General features: G+C 42.1%; 1 protein-coding gene across 9 annotated transcripts in view; it reads right to left on the bottom strand.

The window, feature by feature from the left end:
• Positions 1 to 343: 343 nt before the first annotated feature.
• The window catches only part of znf512b (zinc finger protein 512B), a 30006-nt gene continuing 10136 nt past the window's right edge, over positions 344 to 20213 (bottom strand). Inside the window, exons 1-16 of one of the 9 annotated variants that reach the window (XM_035646185.2) lie at positions 19211 to 19430; positions 15157 to 15236; positions 14882 to 15010; positions 14408 to 14583; positions 14011 to 14294; positions 13845 to 13922; positions 12243 to 12395; positions 11279 to 11406; positions 9634 to 9726; positions 7108 to 7206; positions 6171 to 6428; positions 5705 to 6040; positions 5314 to 5415; positions 5084 to 5146; positions 4631 to 4729; positions 344 to 4228 (exon numbers count right to left, since the gene is read on the bottom strand). In XM_035646185.2, coding sequence (XP_035502078.1) covers positions 3884 to 4228; positions 4631 to 4729; positions 5084 to 5146; positions 5314 to 5415; positions 5705 to 6040; positions 6171 to 6428; positions 7108 to 7206; positions 9634 to 9726; positions 11279 to 11406; positions 12243 to 12395; positions 13845 to 13922; positions 14011 to 14294; positions 14408 to 14583; positions 14882 to 15010; positions 15157 to 15236; positions 19211 to 19232 — 2445 coding nt within the window. In that variant the 5' untranslated portion in view covers positions 19233 to 19430 and the 3' untranslated portion in view covers positions 344 to 3883. Of the gene's footprint in view, positions 4229 to 4630; positions 4730 to 5083; positions 5147 to 5313; positions 5416 to 5704; positions 6041 to 6170; positions 6429 to 7107; positions 7207 to 9633; positions 9727 to 11278; positions 11407 to 12242; positions 12396 to 13844; positions 13923 to 14010; positions 14295 to 14407; positions 14584 to 14881; positions 15011 to 15156; positions 15237 to 19210; positions 19439 to 20213 lie in introns of those variants that run through there. The other 8 variants (XM_035646179.2, XM_035646183.2, XM_035646184.2 and 5 more) reach the window with 8 other exon arrangements.

Here is a 20213-nt window from a genome sequence, read left to right as displayed (position 1 = left end):
TCAATTTACATGACTGTACAAAAGATGTAGGCATTTTTCAAGTGTACCTGGAAGTGCAGTTATAAATGCACGTGGCTATCACACCATATTAGTTAATAGTAAATGAAAAATATTCTTAGTGTTATTTTTGAAAGTTTTCTCACTTGACCTCCAGTGCGTAAAAAACACAGTACTGTTAGTACCTGCATACACTAAACTTGATCCGTGAAACTGACTCAAAAGTAAGGCCATTGTTTACCCGTCTATTAAATTCTACCAGTTACATCCATCATGTAATTTACATGTATGTACTACGGATAACAGATATTCAGATTTACCTAAAAGTTGACACAATTGACACAAGTTTAGTCAACAAACTTTTATTAATTAGTTGAGGGATACTAATGCACAGGTAATACAACAAGTTTTGGAGAAAAATTGTAACAGTTCAGACTCAAAGGAGGTACGGATGCCTTCCATGTTAGATACTATACAGCTTAATTTCAGATATGGAAATCTTTAATGCATTATTTTTCTAATTTCACCTGTTAATTTTATATACCATAAGCAGTTATGAGCTACAACATCATCTCTTAAAACTCTCAACAGTTTCATCACAATGGCCCCAACAACAAGGGCGGAAACCGTCTTCCTGCTTTTGAAGTAGGTAGCATACAAAATAAACCACTGTTGTCCAAATAAAAAGGGTAAAATTCTCAGGTTGTTGAAGGGGATTTGTAAGGATTAACCTTGGTTTGGAGATAACATTGCTGACAAAAGGGAAGACGCTTTGAGCCTGCTGTTTCCCCCAGGTACAAAAGTCACACATCACACGGTCCAGGTAACTAGAAAGCTCCAACAACATCCTATTTCAAGCCTATTTCATGGTATAGTAAGTGCACTAAATACAGAAACAAACACATACATATGCCTTGTTGTCCCATATTGAATAGATAATAATAAAGGACTCTCTCAATGTGTTTGTCATTGTGTACTGAAAAAAGATCAATTTCTGTGCATCATCAAAATGAATAAAATAACAGTGTATGCCGACACATAGGCCTACAAAGTTCCTTCCGGTCTACAAATTTTTCAACCTTTTTTTAAAATCTTTTTTTAAACTTTAGAGAATATATGTAAAAAGCATTTTCAAAGCAAACAAATAAAAGTTGGGGAGTGAAAAAAAGCCATACATTTTTTTTTAAAAGACATCGATATCAAAATATCAGCAAGCCAACAAAACCAGCTAAATATGGTGTATTGCTGTACTCTCTAAACATGTTGCAGTTAGCTCACACTGCGGGATAGATATGTTTTCCACATCATAGGAAGACAGATAGTAAAGGGTGTGATAAAATATAAAATACCCACTGTTAAAAGCAGTGCTAAACTATCATATTGCAACACCAAAGCTTGTCAGGTAAACACAGTCAATGTGACATTATTAATGAAATGAGGAACAAGCAGCTGATGAACTGATTCTGTGCCACGGCATAACACTCGACGCAAAGTGTTACAATTTCTGACATCCAGTCATTACAAAGGTGCCAACTGTTTAAAACACACGCACGCACGCACACACACACACACACACACACGCGCACGCACGCACGCACACACACTGGACTACTCATATTGAAAAGGTCAGAGGACCGATCAGTGCTCGTCTTGCTTCTCTTCGTCTGTTGAACCTGGATAGATGATAAACGTCCATCCCACTACCACACACAGACACATGCATATTACCCCCACGGGAATAAGCTCCATCAGTTGATTAATAATGGAGCAATTCAGCTCAAATCTTTGCTTAACAATATAAAAGGTCACGCGTGGGGGGGGGGGGGCACAAAGATAAATTTCAAATTCAATGTTTCGTGAAAACGTTCATCTGACATCAGTGCTTGATTTAAAATGACGACATTGACATTTGTTGGTGCAAAATTTGGAGGACTTGCCAGTAAAGAGAAATGGAAGGATGGATCGATGGACTGGAACTGAGTTGTATCAGGTCCTTAAGGTAGAGTGGCAAGTAAAGCACCCTTATCTCACCAGGAAATATCCTCACGCCACAACTTCACCCAAAGCTTTTAGACTGCTACCTATGTAATGCACACACGAGAATATAAAATAGATCTGTCTTACTTTAAGTACGCGAGTCATTTTTATGACCATAGACTGCAAATATAATCAAATATTTTTTTTCATTTGCTCAAATTGTTAATATAACTTTTGGTTCAAGTATCGACTTTAAATATGCTTAAGTGAAAATATTCTCTGATTGCACACATTTTAGATTGGAAGATAATTTAATAATATTGGATTACGTCTTTTTTTATTATCTCAAGCTAAACCAACATTAAGTGCTTGAGCAGCCTTAAATCAACAAGACCAGTTATGGCTTTACATGGTGAGTCACAATTAGACAGCCATGTTGGATTACACAACCGGAATAGCAAGAGTTAACCACGCTGCTCATTACCCACGTCAAGACAAATTCAGTTTTTCCTTGTTTATTTCTCATCAGAGATAAAATATTCCCGCTCTTGTACCTGACAGCCGCTAGGCCAAGTTGTATACTCCTGGAGTGCAAAAATACAAGAGGGGAGTGAGAAGGGTTAAAGTGCAAGGCAATAACTTTGAGCATCCAGGAATTAATTCATATACAATTTAAGGTGAATCTTCATTTGCAATTTTTTCTGTTTAATAAAAGTTCTCTTTTCCCCTCAGCCTCTATAAAAGATAGTATTTTCATTATCTCCTCGGTTCCTCGACTCAAGCTAAAGCAGTAGCCAAAATGTGGCTTTCTTTAACATGGTGTCATATCATTTGATTGTGCTGCAATGGTGCAACAAGCTTCACACACAATTCCAATTTCTGTCCAACATTTAGCTTTGCCAGTCCTATTTCAGACAGATAATTCAAGTTTTTTCTTGTTTAAAATCAATTAAACAAGGCCATATTAAGTGTTAATGTAACTCACTCATACCTTACAGATGGAAATCTAAAACATCACTGTTGGAGTTTCTGCTTATTAACCTCAGTGTAAAAAGAACTGTGGACACGCAGCTATGTCTGTCAAAGCAGATACCTTCCACTGTCACGTGATGCAGATAAAATAAAACCAGTGTCGCTCATGTGACACTCACATAGCTGTGGGAGAAATGGAGCAGAACATGATTCACAACATTTTAGCTTATATGACACTTGCTTAGTTGAAACATGAAAATTAAAACAAAATTAAAATAATAAAAAGTAAAACTAGAAAGACATTAATGAATCAAGTTCAAAACGACATTGCACTACAGCACACACTGCAAAAGTTCTGACTGCTCATGATCCAATTGGACGTGTCAGGCTCGAAAAAGATAGATGGCATCATTGCTTTGAGTATATAGATATATAGATATAGATATTATTTATGTACACAGTACAGTATATCTGTGAAAAAAATGTGAAAACAGTAGCTATCATTAAATGACTTCACCATGCTAATAGAATATCTTATTTAAAACCTCTCAAACATAACATGAATCTTGTAGATAGAGAATTACTCTTCATTTGTTAGGAATACCTCTGTTTAGAAAATGCTATCCATTTAGAAGTCAGGTTTCATCTTTGATCACTACTGACACCCCTGCTGTGAGTACAGAAGCTGAAATGTGTGCCATGACAACGAGATAAAAGTGGAATGGAGAAATGAAACACTACTGTTACATTGTTTATAACAATAGACACATTTACTCTGGGGTTTTCAAAATCAAGGTTGTGTTTTACTTCTTAATGGCTGATTTAACTTTCTTCTCTGTGCCAAGTCCTTGTGGGGTTAGAAAGGTCTTTTAGCTTCCCGGCATTAACATTTACTGTACGCATCCTCTCTGGCTCCTGGGTCAAACAAAAAGCAGAGCTACTCGGATAATGACAGCCTCTTGGGTTTGCTTCGTCTGGCAGCGGAGGGGTTGAGCTGTCTGTTTTGGCCTGAATTAGCATTGTCCACTGGGTCGGGGAACAAGGTCGGAGATTGTGTTGGGACCAAGGAGGGAGTCACTGCAGGGGTTGAACATAGAGTGGCGGCAGGTGCTTCAGTGTTTATTTGAGGAGGCGCAATCACAGACGGACGCTCTTTGGGCTTGCGGCCCCTCTTCTTACCGATGGTGGGACAGTTTCTCACCTCAGCTTTAATCCCATTATCCTCCGGTGCTTTACTCTTGCTACTGGAGACCACTTGAGTGGCTGCTGCACGAAACCAGTTCTAAAAGAAAAATAATAAAAAGAATATCACTTTTGGTGATTACCTTAAGCAGGAGTATGTATATAACCGTATATAACTTTAATTATATAGTAAACCACCATGTATGAAGGCTAATTCATTGCGGGAAATTCTATTCTATGTGAACAAAAATGTGTACATTGCTCAAACAAGTTATTGTGTGCAGAAAAAAGATTCATATTTCATTAAAACCTGTGGACATGTGTTCCAAGAACACAACATTTTGTTGTTAACAAATTTTATATCAAAGGCAAATGCACAATCTTTTCTGAAAGAGTTTTACTATATATTAAAATAAATTGAAATGCTACGTGTAGATGTGATACCAAATGAAACCTAAGTGTGTTTTAAGGCTACCTGTGAAATTTAGACAGACTGACCCACCTGTGAGTGTGTCTTGCTGATGTGGTACTTCACACCGCTCTCCGAACTAAACTCTTTCTGACAGATCAGACAGGTGTACTTCCCCAGTTCTCCACCGCTCTGCAACACACGTGTGCACACACACACACACACACACACACACACACAATTTTGCTCACACGTTCTATGTTGCATTGTTGTCCTGTGGTGATTCAATAAACATGTATGTTTATTTACACCAACAGCTCCTTTTTAAGCATCAATTTCTTTTCATTATCTCACTTTTAGCAGAGTCACAAACGTTCTTTGTGAACATCCATTTTCAAATTCTTACCCTCCCCCCTTCTATCTGAAAAGATTTGACCTCTAAATTCCTACTTAATTTCTGTCTGTGTGCGTTTTACGATTTTATTTTAGTCTCTGCTGAGCCAAAAGTAAACAGGCTGGTGTCTTAGCTCCAGTGAGTGTTTGTACCTGGCTGCAGTTGGCGAGGTGGGCTTTTAGTCCTGACACACTAGAATATACAGCTTCACAGTTCTGAGACAAAAACAGAAATAAAGAGCGAGTGAACAATCTCACACAATCCACATCCCCTGTGAAATCAGTAGCTTTGGTGTTGTAAAAATATTGAGACGAATCTCTGATTCAATGTCTTGTTGAATTCAATGTCGACATAGAGTACTGTACATGGTTAAAGTTCTTACTTCATTGATGCAGCAGATGAAGCCCTTCTCCTTGACTTGGTTCTTCCAGGTCTCTAGTAGCTCTGGACTGAAGTTGGGGAGTCCAGGGCGTGTGTAGTTTAACTATGCAAAAGAAACACAACATCTATATCATTTTAAAACAGCATACTAGAGTGTAATCGTTTTATTATCATAATATTATTTGACCTGAAGATGGACTGTCTTAGTTTCCCCCCCATGATTGTCTGCCCCACTCTACAACACTTGTGGGATCTTGTTCTTTGAACTTCTATCTGCCTCAATAAAAACCACCAAACTGAGAATGTATCTGTTCGTCTTTTCTGTTTAGGTGTCAATGTCTCCAAGGAATTCAGATCATGTGTGCACAATGGAATCCCCTTTATGTCCTCACCCTCTTGCTGTCAGGCACCAGGTCATCCTTGATGCGCCGCTTAGTGCCCCAGTCTTTGGCCAGCTCATCCTCTGCTATCTCCTGCAGGTGGAACACTGCTACCTGAGCTGACCGGCGCCTCACTCTGCCACTGGGTGTCCGTTCAAAGTCCTCCCCGTGGCTCTCTTTCTGTGCTGCTTTTCCATTGTCTCGTTCCCTCTCCTTTTCCCGGTCTTTCTGCCTGGCTTCCCTTTGCTTCTCCTTTGCCTGGGCGGAGGGTACCTTCTCCTGCCGGTCTGTCTTCTCAGACTGGCTCTGCTCCTTCTTGCCTCCCGATGGAGACTCCTCAGAGAAGACCTGGAGGTGCAGTGGGACACTTCTTTGAGTGGAAAATGTGGAAAAACTTTGGCTACTTTCTTAAATATAGTGAAATATGCTTATAGAAAGTTTAAAACAGCTGTCTCCGACATTAACCCTGCTTCCTTACCCTCTCTTTGCCGGTGTTGTTGTTGGTGTCAGTTATACTGTCCTTGTTGTTGTTGTTGTTGTTAGCGGTGGCGGTCATGGTGGTGATGGTTGGGGGGTGTTCGGTACGCACGTGGTAGTCTCTGCCAGCCTTGGAACGGTAGCTTTTTCCACAGTGCTGGCACAGAAACACAGGCTTCTCATCATCAGAGAACTCTCCTCCACAACGCTTCTGGTGGTACTGGTAGCCCATCAGACTGGAAAAGTGGGCTGAGCAGCCCTGTCCGTGTGTGTGTGTGTGTGTGTGTGTGTGTGTGTGTGTGTGTGTGTGTGTGTGTGTGTGTGTGTGTGTGTGTGTGTGTGTGTGTGTGTGTGTGTGTGTGTGTGTGTGTGTGTGTGTGTGTGTGTGTGTGTGTGTGTGTGTGTGTGTGTGCCAGTGACAGAAATGGGACAGAATTAAGACAAACATTAAGTAGGAAACTGGGTAAGTGAAGCAAAGTGTAGGTTTAATGGAACAGTATTAGAGCACTTGGTTATTATTTTATGTTTCCACTTTAAAAGAAAACAGAGAAAATAAGAGGAAACTGCTCATTTTCTAAGTGAAGACGTCACTGTAGAAAGTCTATTTTTCACAGCTCTTTCTCTTCCTCTCTCTGTCTTTTGCACTGTAGTGTGAGTAATGGGAAGCAGGGTGTTGATCCGGTTTTGGGCAGCATGTCAAGAACAAGGCATAAAGGAAAAAAGGAGGGAGAGAGGTAAAAGGAGGCAGACACACAGAAAAGGGAGCCAGAGGAAAAGGGAGGAACTAAATTGAAACTGGCAATTGCGGAGAGAGGAAAATATGGCTTGACAGACAGAAAAGTTGGACAAATGGAAATGAAGGAGAGAGGAAAGCAAGAGTAGTAAAGACTGAGGGGAGAAAAAATAGAAAGGGACAGTAAGAAAGAAGGAGTGCATACCTCACTAGGACACTTGATTCGTCCCATCTGTTTGAGAACTCGGCGCAGCCTTTCTCTCTCCTCATGCTCATCTCCCGTCTGGCCTTCGCTCCCTGAGGGCTGAAGGGCAACAAGCACAATGTTGCATATGTGTGTCCTACCACAACACGGCCCCCTCCCTATTAACTTAGAAAAAAAATAGTGATGAAAATGTGTTTTCCATCTTCGACGTTCTCACTGTGCCAGGATCATTAAATGGTTTCATGGTGAGGCTGTTTCTCAAGGCATGTTTATGACAACTGTCAAACTCATGTTTTCACTCGAGTGGCGGCTGGTGCCAAACCCCAGCCAAGACCAGAACAACAGATGGTGGGGCTGCCAGGGAGGAGGAAGACGAGAAGTGCAGGGGACTGCAGAGAGCCTGGACTCAGGATTCCCAGTGGAGCGAACTTCATGTGTTTTCTCATGTGTTAACACACAGAGAGAGTGAGATGACTGAGACGCAGCCCTAGATTTCTGTAAAGCTAAACGAGGAGATGAGATACCATCAGAGTATTTCTCTAATTCGAGTAAATCACGCTCAAGCCTGCAGGCGAGACTACAGACACAAGCTCTTCCTTTCATTTGCACTGGCAGGGGAAGAGACTGTGGAACAACATCAGCATATATTAATGCCTCTCTCATTAGAATAGTGGGCAAAATGCAAAAAAGGCAAGCACGGCACTGACACAATAGATGGCAGTATCACAATCGCAACAGCGACATGAAGGTCAAAATCAGCGGGTGACCCCTGTCCTTCTGTCAGCACGCTGCGTTTTCCCACACTGCACTGGGGCTAGTCCATGTGACCACGTGCACTGACAAAACACTGGACCAGGGGTCAGTGCATACGCCAAATTTAATCACATAGTCACGTCAAACTGTCCTCCATACACCAGACTGAAGTAAAAACTGCTTCACAGAGGAGTGATTAAACACAAACGGCAAAACAACCAGTAACATTAATGCAAAAAAAGGGAAATGAATCACTGAATGCAGTTTGCAGCTCCGATATGTGGACACACTTGTATGCATATGTAAACATACTTGTCCCGAATGACAAGGCAAAACCTCTGTGAATTTACATAAACAACACCTCTGTAAATATGTCCTTAGGTGACCGGACCTGCCAGGTTCTCCCCTGTCGCAAACAAGAGAACTTACATGAGCCTCTATACTCAGATAAAACATTTTGTCCGCTGTATGAATTAATTTCAGTGTTAATAAATATTCTATATTAGAGCCACAAATCCTCAGATGAACAGCCTTTCGGTGCCTACTTGTTGGAAAACATGACCAGAAACAAACAACATTGACTACAATAAAGTGCATTAATTGATTCGACCTTAATGTGTTCCCTCTTTCTGGTCTTTTGAGTTTGACTCTACCGCTGATTTCTTGGGAAGAAAACAAACAAGCGTAAGAACCAAACCACACCTGCAACTGATAAAACCATTGAGACTATAGCACACACACACAATTAAGAATTAATGATGGCTGAATCTGAAAACATGTTGTTAAAATTTAGTAGTTTCCTGAGGAAACTTTCCCTGCTGGACTGGAATTGGGCTAATAAGGTCAAGCCACAACTGGCCCACACTGAGGACAAATGTCGGTGTCAAGCAGTTCAGCTTGGACTGATGCAGATGCCACAGTCATCTATTATCGCTGTCAAACTGGCAAACAATACGCTCACACTGACATTGTATGCATTCACGTGAGCATATGTCATTTACACTACTGGAAAATGTGCTCACACGGAAAACACAAACACACTTTCCGTACATGCGTCACAACATTAGCTGCACGTACGTTCATTAATCTTTCATGATACTTTTTGAAACGGGCAGTGTTGAATTATTCAGCAGACTTCATGGCGGTGCCATTGCTCTAATGCAGGAGTGTCATGATAATATCTTAATGAAGCTCTCTGCCGTCAAAAGTTGAGACAGCTTAACAAGGAAATTTGAGCACTTCCAGGACAAGAATACCAATCACCATTGCACGTATGTGTCATCGTTTAATAAAACCCCAAGATCAAGTCTGTAGAGAGGGGCTCAGCAGCTAACAATGAATATGCAACAGATGCAATGGAGTGTGGTTCATGGGAATTAAATGTGTTCTTCACTATGGAGGTGGATCTATATGGGAAGACATACACTACACATGCAGGACGCCCCCTAAACAAGCCCAGTGAAAGCTGACACTGGCATTAGATATGGTGGCTTTCTATACATAGAGTTGCAAAGGTCAAGTGCTTTGGTGTGGTAACTAACAACTAACGACCTTTGTTCAGTGGATCAGTGGGACAGTGGTTAAACATTTTCTCTCTGATCACCCAACACCCAAATATAACTATCTGGAAACTGAACACTAAGTGATAGATTAAAGGGCAAAGATGATTGAAAAAGAAGAAAAAGAACTACTACTACTACTACAGCCTGCTTTAAAGTTTATCATTTGCAATTTTGGAGCTGGCTTTTTGGGTTACAAGATCTGTGGGTGTACCTTGGTGCTGTGTTCAGCCATGGTGTGGTAGTTGAGGCCGGCCTTGGATCTGAACTGTTTGTGGCACTGCTGGCACTTCAGGGCATCCTGGAGCTGCAGGGGTTGAAGGCCAGACAGAGGATCAAATAACATTTCCATGAAAGGAAACTAAAAAGTAGCCCAGTATTGCTGGCTTCGTCTTTATTGGATCTATCAATATAGCAACCTTTCATCTATAACCTGAGAAGAGTTTGCTATTAGTGCACAATTCTTGTCAAAAGATTAGGGCATAGGACATATCAAGAAACTTGGGGGAACCAGAAAAAGCCAATTTAACACACAGTGTTCCTTTCTTGAAGACGTCTCTCCTCGCCTCAGTATTGATCCGGCGACCGAGGTGTTTTGATGACGAGTGACCCAGTGGTAATGTGGTGATTTTGTCATTACTTAATGGCAGGCTGTCACTTTAATAACACACGGGCCACTGGGTCACAGAGCCATTAAAATGACTGTAGGAGCACTTCTCTCTCAGGACTCAGAGGCTACTGCGCCACTCGTCCTGAGGAAAAGCTCAGCGTAGTGTGTTTGTTGTAACTTTCTCCGTGCTTCACCCCTACCTCCTTTAATTACTGCCATTGAACATGATTGAGTGCAATGCAAACAAACCACAGAAGTGTACAGTGCCCTTCTCCCTGATCCATTCAAACTGGTATTAGCTTTCATATGAGGGCAGACGAGTAAAGGATATTACATGGTCGAGATTACTGTACTGAGATACTGCCTGATGTTATTTCTTCAGCCTTCCAATCAATATCTTTACTGTAAAGGCTCCCCAGACTCTGCACAATGGGGACCTCAGGGAGAGGTATCTAATAATGCTGCAGTCAGAGTTATAATCCAATGTGGAGATTACAGCTCTGGGTTGAGAGGCATAACTTTACACTTCACTTTTTCAGAATAAAAGGGTATGGAAACAATTTGACGATATGTAACTGTCTTTTAAGGCACTGTGTTGTCAAATGGGCTCCTGTAGATCCAACAGACACAGACTACTTATTTAAACAAGAACAGCAACGATATAAGACTTCTTTCCAGCTGAATCACATGATGGTATTATATTACGGACATTGATGTCCTATTCAAGTTTTCAGCATGCAGACTCCTCCAGAGGCAAGTACAGTGAAAACAAGCTCGTACTGAGTCATTTGTTTAGGAGTGATATTAAATAGTCTTTTCCACTGGTCAAAAAACCCACTAGCATCTGGCTTTTGTCTGCAATGGAAAAGGATAGAATCTACATTCACTCCCGGGGTAAGTGACTCTGCAGCAGCCGTTTTTATCGGCTCTGGCTGCGATCGGCAGTGATGGAAATATGACACCCGGGTGAACACACAAAATTGTTCTTCTTCTTCCTCTCCTTTATTTTGGCAGTCCAAACGCTGACGCTGCACCTTTTGCCAGTGCCACATTATGAGGCGCATTGAACTTCTGAACGTTGACTTGTAAAAAGCCATGAGCGTTTGTGTACCTCGTGCAACAGCGATTTTTTTTTTTTACATATATACATATACATATAAGAAAGCTCTTTGTAGGTTTCACAGTAAACTATACCGGAGTCTGTGACAGCCCGGTCCAGTCTGATGGATGGCTGTATCGTCAAACTAACCTTCTGGCAAATCTCCATGTGTTTCTTGAGGCCGTGGATGGTTTTCCTGGTGACGATGGAGCAGGTGGGACACACGACTTCACCGCGCTCTGAGATTGCTCGCTGCCATTGGGTGTCAGGAACACCACCTTAGAAACATGATAGCATTCTGTTAATTAACTGATCAAGTGTTACTGGTATTTCATCCCTATGGGTATAACATTTCCCTTTGTGTACTTAATATTCCTGTTTCCTTGTCTTACTGTTGAATTTTATGTTTTTATTAGCAAATCATAAAATGTAGTGAGTGACTTGCTTCTGTAGGATATCCTTAGCTTATTCCCAAACACCAAGCATAAAACATTGTTCTTGATCCTCTAGAACTTGCTTTTTTTGGTAATAATAAATAAGTTATTTATTCATATTCATGGTGATAAACTCAGCAGTTTTAAAGATTCTAGGTGCTAACTTAGGGTTTGGGTTTAGTCATATCTTAATTGAGGGTTAAGATATTACTGTCAATGTCACTGTAACAATTAGTGGATTAGTTAATTGGTCGATTGGAAGACATTTATGCCCTAAAAAATGTCTTCCAATATGCAATATTAACAAATGTGAGGATTTGTTGATCATGTTTTATATCTTTGTAATTTCATACCCTTGACTGTGAGTGGCGTTTTAAACTATTATATGATATTTTATTTACTTAACGACTGATTGATTGGTTGATTAAATTGAGAGAAAATGAAGAAATAATCACGACATTAATCAAAACTAAAATGAATCATTAGCTGTGGTCCTATCACATCATTATCTTTGTTATTTAAGCCTAAGAAAAGTACTTGGAAGGCAGCATGTCATCATTGATGGATTTGGAAAAGTTATGCTTCTGATGAGTGAAAAATTTGGGTTTTGTAGAGACAGTAAAAAAACAACAACAACATAATTTCAAACATTTCTATAGACAAACTAATTCACTTAAAACCTTGACATAAGTTTTCACCAGAACTTGTTGTGGCTGGGTCTTTCTTGGTAGACTGACTTGGAGTAGGTCTTCTCTGCGGCTCCTCACTGAACCCACTCCCCTCTGGTTTCTTTGCACGACCTGCCTTCAACTTCTCCTCCACCTTAGTCATACCTGACACGCACACACAGACACACGCAAATACACACAGAGCAACAATTAATACTCCCATTGACAGGATTCAAAGTAAAATAAGATGCACAAGCAGAGAAGGACAGAGGGAGGACAACGCTGAACAAGAGAAATACTAAAAAAGGGAAAGTTGATACTGAATTAAAAAAACAGCTGAGAGAAAGAAAGAGAGCAAGAGATAGAAAATTAGAAATTGTTGCTTATGTGTTGCACCATAACAGTGACAAGCCGAACATGAGAGAACAGTGATGTGGATCATTAGTTTGTTAAGTGCTGATAAGTAGTATACAACATACTTAATGAGTCACCGAACATTCAAAGCTATGTGTGTGTGATGTGTGCTGGATTTATTTAGCCGTCTATGAAACACCTTATAGCCAGATTAGCTCTGGTAAAAGACCAGAAGCATCGATCAGTAGTAGTTACTCACAGGGCCAATCACATGATGTGGCAACGTTGTTTTGATGAAGCCCCGAATTTGTGAGCAATCAATGATGAATCAACACAGCACTCTCCACTATCTATTCTATATATATATTATCTAATTATATCTATACCTATATATTCTTCACAATTTATTTTATTCACTTATATCAACAGGGTTTCCCCCTCAGTTTCTGGAAGGCTTAGATGCATTGATGGCTTTGGAGTGGTGGGGGTGTCCGGGTTGGGGCGTTTGGCCTTTGTGCGAGTTTAATTTTTGGAAAATTATCATAACAATATTTGTAAAAACACAACACACAGCACAGTCCACAGTACACCCAGACACTATCTAGAAGAAAACCGAAAACAAATAAGATCATTTTTGTGAGTGATCACACAGTGTGCGGTATTGCGTAAAACAACACTTACAGTGAAGGGATTTAAACTGTAATTTTCTCATAAACTCATTGCTATTGGGGAGATGTAAGCTTGGCTTCTCAACAAAATCTTGTTTCTGTTGGACGTCCACACTTTCCCACTGGCCACAAGTCCTCGCACCTAATTATTTTCCTCTGACAGCTAACATTTTTTTCTTCTTGAGCTCATCATCTGTGACAGATTTTTTGAGTTGGACTGGCTGTTGGGATTACTGGGACGAATCCAGTTATGCCCCTGCATCAGTTAGCCGGTAGAAAGTTAAGTTGACCACCGCATTGGTGGAGCAATAAAAATGTCCATAAAGGTTTAACCGGCCCTTTCAGTGTCTTTACTCAACCTCTCTGTGTGCCTGTTATTCGGGGTGCACACGCAAACATGCTGCATGTGAGATGCTAAGAATTCGCTTTCACTCATCATGAATTCAACATTCCATTAGCCTCCAGAGACTCCCGCAGGTTAAACTGGACTGACAAAACACTTTCAAGGTTGATTGACTATTATGGGGAAGTCTTCATAAGAAAACATAGTTTCAACTGTCAAAAAAAAGGGTTAAGTGAGAGAAATGCCTACCTTTCAATCCAAAGGTTCCAGATATAGACGGCTGCTCTCCAGTGAACTTCTTAGGTGTTTTCTGCTTCCGTCCTGGCTCAAGAGAAAAACAGTGCAAGGAACGGTCAAACACATACCGTGCAAGTGTAATATGGAGTCCATTACAAAAGATATGCTGTTATCTTACTGTGCCTCATCCGTTCTGGGTCTTCGTCAGGGAAACAAGGGGGAAGACTCCCCTCGTCACTGTCACTGCCCTCTGCATCAGACGATGTGCTCTGGGACTGCGACTGCTGGGACTGAGGAAAGACTGGCTGGGACTGGTGAATCTGCTGTGAAGGCTGCCCGTGGCTGTGCGGTTTCCTCTCACTCCTCTGGTGGGCCAGCTCCCCGTTCTGAGAGGGCGTGGACACGTCGTGGGTCTTTTTCACTTTGAAGAAGACAGGAGAGGGGGGCCTGTTCTCTATGGGCCTGAATTCACAGACCGGGGAGAGGACAGTTTTGGGGCAGTCAGCATCAGGACCTTACAAACAACAGTATGTGGGTCAGTGTGGTTGGAAATTTGAACTCTAAATCCCTGTCACCTTTTCTTGGTGTTGGACTTGACAGGAGTCTTTAGAAGTTTAGGCAGCTCATCCCTGGGCTCCATAGTATGCCTGTCGGGGTGGTTCCACAGCTTGTGCTTGTCCAGGCGGACCTTTGTGGCAAACACGGCCTCACAGTAGGGACAGCCATGACTCAGCTTCTCGGCTACGGTGGCCTGATACAAACGCAGACATGAGGAGAGGGGGTTTAGAGTCAGCTTCCTCCCAATGCTAAATCAGATGACAGTCAGTAGCTGTTACTGAAAACCTTCAGTTGACTATTTGGAATGTGAGAAATATCAACTATCTAGACCTTTAAATTATTATTATTTCCCCACTCATTTATCACTGGCTCTTACGGTCCTTTATTTGAGGGTTTCCTCCAGCACTTCATTGTACCGCTAACAAAATGTACTTTGAAGCACAAGGTAGAAATAGCCGCATAGCAGGAAAGAGCAGAGATTAGTAACTCACCCCATGGCAGCGTTGATAGTGGTACTTGACGCCATAGATGCTGGGAAACTCTAACCAGCAGCCTGAACGCGGACACTTAACCCTGGAGCGGCGCTTAAACTCTTCCTTCCATTGTACTATCATATGGGCCTGCTCAAGGGTGAGGAAGAGAGAATTCAATACATGCGAGCTATACCGTGCTCCATATTGTGCATATTCATAGGGAGCTGCCTACTCTGTGCAAGAAAAGTGAAGCCCACTTCAAACATCCACTTAGTTCAAAGAGAAATACTCACAGGGATGCTTCTCAACTCCTGCACTTCTGCTTTGGGACGACCTTTCCTCTTCCCTTCTGCTGGCTCATCACACATTGGACCTGACAAGAGGAGAGAGAAAACAATTTCTGAGTTAGACAGAGTTCTGCGCATGCTTCATGGAATATAGGGATTAAAGCACAAAAAAGGAAAGAAAAAAATCTTCTGACAGACAGGTTGAGGGGGTGGGAGGTCGGGGGGGTTATTACTCACTACTGGGTTCTATTTGTTGAATTACTCAAGTATGTTGATGTGCAAAAACTAACTTGTTGACAGTGGACAGGGAGCAAAGTCACAAAATGCGCAGCACACACTCACACGGGTCTCAGTCCACCGCCCCAGCCGGACAATTTCCGTTTAGCTTACACAGAAACATTGTACAACCACTGTGAGAACACACTGTCTGAGATTGGATTGGTTTATCCCTCGTGACAAGTTCACTCACTATGACCCTTGATCTGCAAACATTTCTCAACTCAACACTCGTAAGTATTCGCTGTCATGTTCTGCAAAAATAAAAATAAGTACATGGACCAACCAGGATGAGACCCTGTAGTCACTCAGTGTCCATGTTCTAAACATATGGAAATGAACAGAAATGCAACGTCTATGCAAACAACAACAAGCTGAACGTAAATCTCAATTTGCATCAATTATGCATGTGTGTGTGTGTGTGTGTGTGAGGTGGGGGCAATGTGGGTAAAGGCCTTCTGTTGAGCCAAATAGATCAGCTATAAATCGTGAGTGTCAGTGTGAAACCTCTGACACAGCACACAGCAGACCGACTGCCTCAGCTCTCTCTCTCTGCCCTCCATTACTCACTCCCTCCATCTCTCACACTGCTGCTTTCCCCTTATCTCATCCCATGTCTAGCTTTCTCACGTTCCTGCCCCGTTCCCCTCCCCGCAGACCCTTCCTGATCTTCCTCCATGTGAACTTCGGTAGTAGACAGGCAGTGCACTGCCTCATTACTGCTCTCTCTCCTCTGCTACATTTACAACCTTGCACTTTATTTCCTCTATACACTGCTACTGGGTAGAGTGGGTATGGAGAGAGCTGAGGATGAAAAGAAGAGGAGGGGGGTGACAAAGGGAGGAGAGCAGAGCAGCGGATGCTGAAGGAGAGAGGACAGAATTGCAGAGACTTGTTCCTCTGACCGAGCACAATGCTGAATGAAAGTGCTGCAGGTAGGAGCTGAGATCCAGTATCTTTATATCTCTCAACTCCACCGCATTGATCTGGCAAGAGCGGCTGGTGGCAGCAGAAACAAGGCGAGCGAGAGACAGATCAGTCGTATCAGATCCAGGAAATGTCAAAAGGGAAACTACCTGAAGTAGAGATGATAGTCCTGATAGTTGTGAAGGGGGGGAGAGTGAAGCAGAAGCTTTGCACTCTCTCCTCAGTACAGAAGACCAAATATGTCATATAAGTAATTCATTTTTGATATTTGAATGGGAAATAAACAGGCATTATGAAAATAACTTATCAATAAGTACCTCAGTTAAAAATATATTAACAAATTCATAAATAGATGATGGAATAAATGCAATAAATATATTTTAAAAGAGTTGAAAAGATTAATAAATAACTGGATTCACAAATCTAATTCTTTTTCTGAACTTTTTCTAACTTTTTTTATTATTCCTTTTTTATCACCCATAAAAATATCAAATACTGAATTTATAGATTAAGAAATAATCTATAATTTTCCTTTTTTATTGTAGTTAGTTAATTAATTGAAATCTTAATTAATCTTCCCTTGACATGTTTTGTCCTCCATACTTTTGAATCCGTTTCCGTTCGCCATGCTGAGGAACATGACCTTGTGTACATGCCAACTGCTCTTCTCTCCTAAAAACTCATTGACAAGCAGCGACAGGATGAGCACACGCCTCACGCTGCCCATTTGCAGCGGGTTCCAAAGTGGATCAGAGCACTCTGTGTGCCTCGGAGGATTAGCGAACCGGCTGGAGGATTTCTCATCAAGTAAATTGACCGACTTCCCTGAATTTGCTGCTCACACAAAAAAGGCTCATGCTGGCAAAAGCTAAAATAGCCTTTGACCCCAACAGCATCTCTCTAGGTCAGTGGCATTAATGTGTATAAGAAACACTCGGGCACTGACCTACCATGACCTCCCATTCTCATTTCCCCATGTGTTTTATTACGCAGCATCAACTTCACTTTTCCCCCTCATTTGTCTTCTTTGTGTTTCTCACTCACCAGCACAGACCCAAACACAGGCTGGCGGATTATATGTAATCTTTTACTTCAGACTCTCGATAATAAGATAGAAAGACAATAAGGCGAGGCCGAACGAGGCTGAATGAGAAGTAACACAGCGTTGATGCTATTTCGGAATAGTTCACGACACAAGGTGTTAACACATGCGTCAAAGCACACACACACACAAACAAGTACACACAACCATTACCCGTGTGCGGTGAGTGTGATTTGTGCGCACATGGATATGAGTATATTAATATTCTCCAGGCAACACAGCATTTCTCTATTAGCCGTCTGGGTAGCAGCTGGAGAGGTGATGCAGTCGGCGCTGCAGCTCTTGTGCTGGGGAGGAAATTGAGCGTGCATTCTAATTCCTGTCTTAGAAAATAAAGGTCTTGTAAAAGAAAGGCCTAATTAATGAATTCCACTCATGGGAAAGATATGTTCTTGTTGCTATGGGAATAAGATCCACTTGTCTTAGTTACCACTATCAGAGGCCTCTTTCCAGCAAGCAGAACAATTAGACCCTCACACAGTGGGTTTGCGATGGGCGCACACACACACACACACACACACACACACACACACACACACACACACACACACACACACACACACACACACACACACACACACACACACACACACACACACACACACACACACACACACACACACACACACACACACACACACACACACACACACACACACACACACACACACACACACACAACAGGTGCAGGCGTAAACTTACCGTAGAATTAACGGCACACTTTTGTGTGCAAGCGCGAGAGCGTTCAGTATGTTTGACTTTGTTCTGCTTGCTTGAACGTAGCGCGCTCTGGTTTCGCAGACGTTTCAGCAATGACAACCATTGTCTTGGTTTCTGAAACAAAGCAGGCCCATTGTGTCACATCTACACAGCCCGCTTCTCAGGCACAGGCCGTGGGGATAAAACAGCTGTTCAACTAATGTCAGAGAATGACTCGCTCCCAGCTGTCTGCAACTGTTGCTCGGTACTGGTTAAGCCCGACAGAAGAGAGGAGAAGAGAGGGGAAGGGAATAGAAGAGAAGAGAGGGGAAGGGAAGAGAAGAGACGGGGCCCAGGAGTGCTGGCAGCTGCCTAATGATCTCAAATAACCTCTGAGTTCTCCTAGCTACGCCTGCAACTGCTCCCCCTGAGTGCAAGCGTGCACACATTACCCACCAACACACACACACACACACACACACACACACACACACACACACACACACACACACACACACACACACACACACACACACACACACACACACACACACACACACACACACACACACACACACACACACACACACACACACACACACACACACACACAGGCGTGCACACAGAACAGTCATTTGTTTCTTCGACAAACACTCACACAGGAGCCTTTGTCTGTGTCTGCACAGTGGGCTTCAGACACACTGTAGTGTAGAAAGACAGCACACACAAGTACGAACAGCACTCACCACTGACACAACTCTGTGCAAAGAAGACATAGTGTCACCACTTCATCAATCTCAACAGACAATAGACGCAGAAACCCGATACACCTGGACACGGTGCAGGGGCAAACACACGGACAGAGTGCTGCTATCTGTGCAGCTATCCTGGTTCACGGTGTGAGCAACCACGTGAGGTTTATTCTCCCATTTTTTTTTTTTAAATTTTTTTTTTACTTCAGCTCCTTCACAACTCTGCCCTCTGTCGCACAATTTCTGTAGAGTGGCACATCGGCACACGTACATACACACGAACCCTGCCATCGTATATACGCACCTCTCTTCCACGAAGTCCCCATAGTTCCCTCCCCGTCGGGCCTGATTCCAGACAGTGAGTAAGAAGAAGAAGAAGAGGAGGAGAGGTGGAGCAGCAGTCTTTCTACCCAGACAGACTAACTGAATGAATACCAGACTCTCTCAGTCAGGCCAGCTCTCACTCGCCGTCTTTGTTTTTCTCTCTTCCTTTTTCTCTCTCTCACTCTCTTCTTGCCCTACCTCCCTCTCGCTCGCGTTCTGCCTTCCTCTGTAACACTGTATCTAAGATAACCTCAGACACACTTTTTGACAGACACCCGTAGAGGCGTTTCACAATCAGTTTCTTTTCATATTTACTTGTATTGTGAAAAACTTGCAAAATCAGGTAATAATAATAACAATAAATTTCCTTTATAGGGCTCCACAAAGCTCTCTCTCTTTTAAGAAGGGCCTGAGAACCTTTCTTTTTAAACAAGCATTCCCCTAAATTTTTGTACTTTTTCTTCCACCTTTGATTTTTCTTTTTAAACCTTCTTGTATCTTGTTTCTAGTACATCTTACACATTATACCTCCTCCGATAAGTGTTATCTACCTATCTATCAATCTACCCTTTTTTTCAGGAGCGTGGTGTTTCATTATGAAAGCATTATTTCTTTATTTCATGATAAGTTTTTTTGATGTTTTCCCCCTAAAAATTGTCTCTGTTCACATGCAAATTTGCTTTTACTCTCTTTTGTCATCACTCAGATTCTGCTGGCGCACAAAAGTCCTGTGCTTCCATTTGATCCCCCCCCCCCCCCCCCCGAGCGTGAAACTTGGACCAATAGAAAGTCAGGTTAGGACGTTGACTAACAAAATTGCCATTGTTACTTCTCACGGGTTCCAGGGTTCAGCGGATCACTTGTCAACTAGCATTAATAACGCTTCATTATGTGATACCGTTGCCAGGTAACAGATAACAATGTATTTTCACCTCAATAAATTTGTTTGACAATAATACACGTGGACATTGAGAAAAAGTAAG

This window comes from Scophthalmus maximus, chromosome 3 (assembly GCF_022379125.1).
Source record: "Scophthalmus maximus strain ysfricsl-2021 chromosome 3, ASM2237912v1, whole genome shotgun sequence".
In the NCBI taxonomy this organism is placed as follows: domain Eukaryota; kingdom Metazoa; phylum Chordata; class Actinopteri; order Pleuronectiformes; family Scophthalmidae; genus Scophthalmus; species Scophthalmus maximus.
The sequence above is the reverse complement of the archived record's forward strand: the minus strand, read 5'-3'. Positions and strand labels throughout refer to the sequence as shown.